At 34.2% G+C, this 4,805-nt stretch overlaps 1 protein-coding gene across 1 annotated transcript; it reads left to right on the top strand.

The window, feature by feature from the left end:
• The first annotated feature begins 405 nt into the window (after nt 1-405).
• Nucleotides 406-3,475, top strand: LOC135787626 (toll-like receptor 4). Its single transcript, XM_065297561.1, has 2 exons — nt 406-566; nt 640-3,475. Exons 1-2 carry the CDS (start codon nt 427-429, stop codon nt 2,867-2,869), a joined length of 2,370 nt encoding a protein of 789 aa, XP_065153633.1. The 5' UTR covers nt 406-426; the 3' UTR covers nt 2,870-3,475.
• Nucleotides 3,476-4,805: the final 1,330 nt, after the last annotated feature.

Raw genomic sequence — 4,805 nt, 5'->3', positions numbered from 1 at the left:
AATTTTGTAACAAATTGTTTTGTTTTTTGTTTTTTATTTTCTAATTTGTTTTTTAAGAGGTGCTGCCTCCCACACCCACTTGGGTGTAATGCCACTGACTGCCCTTCACCTGTAGTTCCTCTTTGTTAAAACAATGACATTTGTTCCTCATATTTGGTAAATTCTACCAAGTCTGACTCATATATCTATGACAGATAGAGATAAGGGCATCAAGATGAATAACTTTTTTTTAAGTGCTTTTATCATGATGTTTATTTCTGTAGGTGCTGGAGAATCATGCACACAAGTAAGTAATCTTAAATTATAGATTGTTTACCATTGAACTAACTGGTTTTATTACTTATCCAGTTGTTTTCTTTAAAATGTCAAAAAATGTGATATGAAATTTTCCATCCTTAGATTACTGAGAATCTGAATTACTCGTGTATGGGAAGAAACCTCAGCTATATACCAGCCAGTATACCCTCCTCTGTTCAAACACTGGATTTCAGTTTTAATGTCTTGAGATACTTACAAAAGACTGTATTCCCGGTTTTCTCCTTTCTGCAAGTTCTTGATCTGTCAAGGTAAGTGATACATTTGTCATCTAAAACTCAGTTGTAATAGAAGTGAAAGTAAATTAAAATTCTTTGCTTTCAGATGCAACATCATACACATTGAAGACGATGCTTTCTACAATGTGAAGAAATTGACAGCTTTGATTGTCACTGGGAACCCTGTTACACATTTTGGACTTGATTGCTTTAATATCTTACATAATCTACAACGACTGATTCTTGTGGATGTCGGTCTCACTTCCCTACAGTTTCATATGAACAATCTGACCAAACTACAGGAACTTAAAGTTGGGACAAATAACCTTCAGTCCATGACTCTCCCTGCATTCATGAGCAGTTTTACAGACTTCAGTGTATATGATCTACATGCTAATAATATATCCATCATAAAATCTGATCACACCATTGTACTGCGAGAGATTGGCAGAAACATGACATTAATACTCTGTAGGAATCCTTTATTATACATTGAACCAGGAGCTTTCAAAGACATTTATCTGAGAGAGCTGGACATACGATCTGCTTTTGTTTCAAAGAATGCACAGAAAGTTGGTCTGAAAGCTCTTTATGGACTTCATGTTAAGAGACTGATGTTTGGAAAATACAAAGGTAAACGCGTGTTTTATTCATTGGACACAGACTTTTTAGATGGCCTGTGCTCTATACATTTTCAGGAGATATATTATTACCTAAACGCAAGGCCCAGTGATCAAATTAATATGTTTCGGTGTATGTTTAATGCTACAAAGGTAGTGGTCAAGGGAAGCAATTTTTATGATTTCCCATATCTGCAATTTCATGACATTAAGGAGTTTTACTTGATGTCTAATCTATTGGAGACTTTACCAGGTAGCAGACTTTCACATCTTCACTCTTTAGAAAAACTAGTAATAACGAACAGTGTTGAAAACAGCGCAACTACCCGAACTGAAGCCTTTATAGATTTGCCTAAACTTCAGTATATGGATCTGAGCTCTAATGATATTGCCGTAAGAGAATGCTGCTCTGGATTTTTGTTGGGGATTCCTCAAATCAAATACTTAAATTTGAGTAGAAATTCACAAATAGATTTTTCAGCAGGAGCATTTGATGGTCTTGATTCCCTTGAGATTCTGGATTTACACCATACAAAGGTTGGAGGTGTGGAATTCTTTTCAGGTTTATCTTACTTAAAGAATTTAAGTTACCTGGATTTTTCTTACTCAAGCATCACATTTGCTAACATATACTGCTTTTTTGGGCTGATCAGTCTGAATGTTCTTAAGATAGCTGGTAATAGTTTTCACAGTGATGTGTCAAGATATTTATTTAATAATCTTACACATTTAGAGTATCTTGATATGTCGTACTGCCACATTGACAAATTACATCCAAGCTCTTTCAAAGATCTTCGAAGGCTTAAGATTTTGCATCTCAGTGGAAACAAGTTAATGACTATAGATTTTCTGACCAACACAAATCTGAAGAAATTAACATCAGTTTATCTAAATCAAAACAGCATTACTAGTATCTCACTTGATGTTCTCCAGAAGTTGCCCACAAACCTTTCAGTGTTTGGTTTGTCCTTTAACCCCATCGATTGCTCCTGCACTCACACAGATTTTATTTTGTGGATCATCAATCATCAGCAGATGTTGGATCAGCCACATAACATGTTATGTAAAACCCCTTCACCGAGCTCAGATTTTACAGTAACTGATTTTGACATTAACAGCTGTGTGCACAGAACCAAACTCACAATTGTTTTATTGATATGTTTTGTGTTGGTAGTGGCTGTTTTATCAGTCCTGGTTTATAGGTTTCAGTTTTATCTGAAATACTCCTGTGTACTACTGAGAGGTTACAGGTCAGCCAGACAACAAGAATTTGCCTATGATGCATTTGTGATTTTTTCAAGCTATGATGAAATGTGGGTCATGAATGAACTGATGGAAAATCTGGAGAATGGAGTTCCACCTATTAAGCTTTGCCTTCACATGCGGGACTTTGAAGCCGGAAAATCCATCGCCTCCAACATTATTGATGAAGGAATAATGGGTAGCCGTAAAGTCATTGTGGTTGTCTCTCAACACTTCATTAACAGTGACTGGTGTCGCTTTGAGTTTGAAATAGCTCAGTCCTGGTTTGTGATGGAACGCAATGCCAACATCATCATCATCATTCTGGAAGATGTGGAGGAGAGGAAGACGAAGAAAGTGTTTGGCCTTCATAAACATCTAAAAAAGAATACATATCTGAAGTGGAGTAGAGACCCGCTGAGTAAAATGAGATTCTGGATTCGACTCCGGAAAGCGATTATTGCCACAAAATAAATAATTGAATCTAATAAATGCAGTTTGATAAATTATGTTACTTTATTTTAATAAGAATTAACAGAGGATGTTTAAAAGGGGTCAAGCACAAATGGGGGGGTGTTGTTGCTCATAACTTCCACAATTTTTGTCCAAATATCAGACAATTTGGTTTCCATCATTGCTGTCATTTTGGATTTTGTCCAAAAACAACTTTTGCGAACAACTTTTGCGGCTTGATTGAACAAAACCAGTGCTGAAATATTCTTTGGAGTTTGATTATCAATCATTTAAAAAAAAGTTGAACTTTCGACTCACCACCAAAACGCAACACCCAAACATTTAATGGGGCATAGCCTCTTAGGCTTAATTGGCTATAACTAAGGACCGGAATGAGAAATCAACACCAAACTTGGTACACATGTGTATGGGCCCAATGTGAGATCACATGCAAAAAAATTTGTTGCTTGACCATGGCACTATAACACAATATCATACGAAAATAGATGTAGAAATGTTGTACCGATTGACTTGAAACTTGACAACTCTAGTCCTTGTACAAGATACCGTCAATGGTTAAAAGGACTTTCACATAGCTCAAAAAACATGGCTGCCATTGACCAATGAAACTTATGCAGCTATTAGACAAGGTTAACGGAGGCCGATCAGAAAGAAACTTGATGGGACTGTTTAACTTTTGATCCCGAAGGTCTTTGGAAAGGTTGAACAAAAATTGTCCACCAGGGGTGCTATCATTTTTTTCAGCCCTTACAAAAAAGAAGTTTATTCAAGTGTGCTATAAGTATACTTCTTTTAAACTTAAAATAAGAAAGTATACTTTCAGTTAACTTTTTATGTACATCTCTAAAATGTACTTTAGGTACTTCTCAGAAATATACTTAAATTGTACTAAAGTATACTTGATCTATACTGACCGAAATGTCTAACTATATTTGTCCTATACTTGTTTACTGACATATACTTAAAAGTATAAAGTAAAAATGCAACAACGAAAGCTACATCAAGAAAACTGCAAAAACCCATATGATTAGCCCATGGTGAAAAATAAATATACTTTATTGTATTTCAAGTATATTTAACTTTGCAATAGTACATTACAAATATACTTAGAAGAAATGTACCATCTTTGAATATATTGAAAGTATGCTTACAACATATTTGCTTACAATTAAACTTTTAACATATTTCAAAATAATTATTTAATATATTTTCTAAAAGTATACTTTAAAAAAAATATATACTTGGAGTTAAAGTTCTGTGCAATTTTTAAAGTATACTAATTTGAACTTATTTTAAAGTTTATTTTAGCTTTACTTTATCTGTTAAAGTTATCATTATAATAATGCACTGACAGCATATTTATAAATATTGCCTGCCCTACATTGCTGTGTTTGCTGTTGTTTGACCTTGCCTGTTGGAATATGAGTGTGTTTAATAAAAACCTGCAGATGGATCCTCAGTGTCAAAGTGCTTTGTTACACAAGCAGTATACAATAAGTAACCTACTAGTTTACTAAGAGTACACTAACAGAACACTTGCATGTACACTTTCAGTATATGACTAGTAAACTACTAGTTAACTAAAAGTATATTAAAAGAACATTTGGAAGTATACCTGCAGCACAAAATTAGTAACCTACTAGTTTACCAAGAGTAATCTAACAGAACATTTGCATGTACACTTGAAGTATAAGTCTAGAAAACTACTAGTATACTCATGAGTTCACTTGCAGTACAAATAAAGAACTAATTGTGCACTAGTTGTACACTTAAAGTTGACTACTCTTACACTTATAGTACACTTAGAAGTATACTTTTATATACTAAAAGTGGGCCAATTTAGTCCCAAGCGGTATTCAAGCAGAACACTTACAAGTATACTACTAGAACATAATTGTGAGTACACTTACTACATAAAGTATACTTAAAACTATAC

The sequence above is a fragment of the Paramisgurnus dabryanus genome, chromosome 20, assembly GCF_030506205.2.
Source record: "Paramisgurnus dabryanus chromosome 20, PD_genome_1.1, whole genome shotgun sequence".
In the NCBI taxonomy this organism is placed as follows: domain Eukaryota; kingdom Metazoa; phylum Chordata; class Actinopteri; order Cypriniformes; family Cobitidae; genus Paramisgurnus; species Paramisgurnus dabryanus.
The sequence above is the reverse complement of the archived record's forward strand: the minus strand, read 5'-3'. Positions and strand labels throughout refer to the sequence as shown.

Excerpts from the sequence above, each read along its gene's own strand:
- LOC135787626 (XM_065297561.1), top strand. The coding sequence starts at position 427 with ATGGGAAGAAACCTCAGCTATATACCAGCCAGTATACCCTCCTCTGTT. Across the intron at positions 567-639 it reads CAAGTTCTTGATCTGTCAAG|ATGCAACATCATACACATTG; the intron begins GTAAGTGATACA and ends CTTTGCTTTCAG.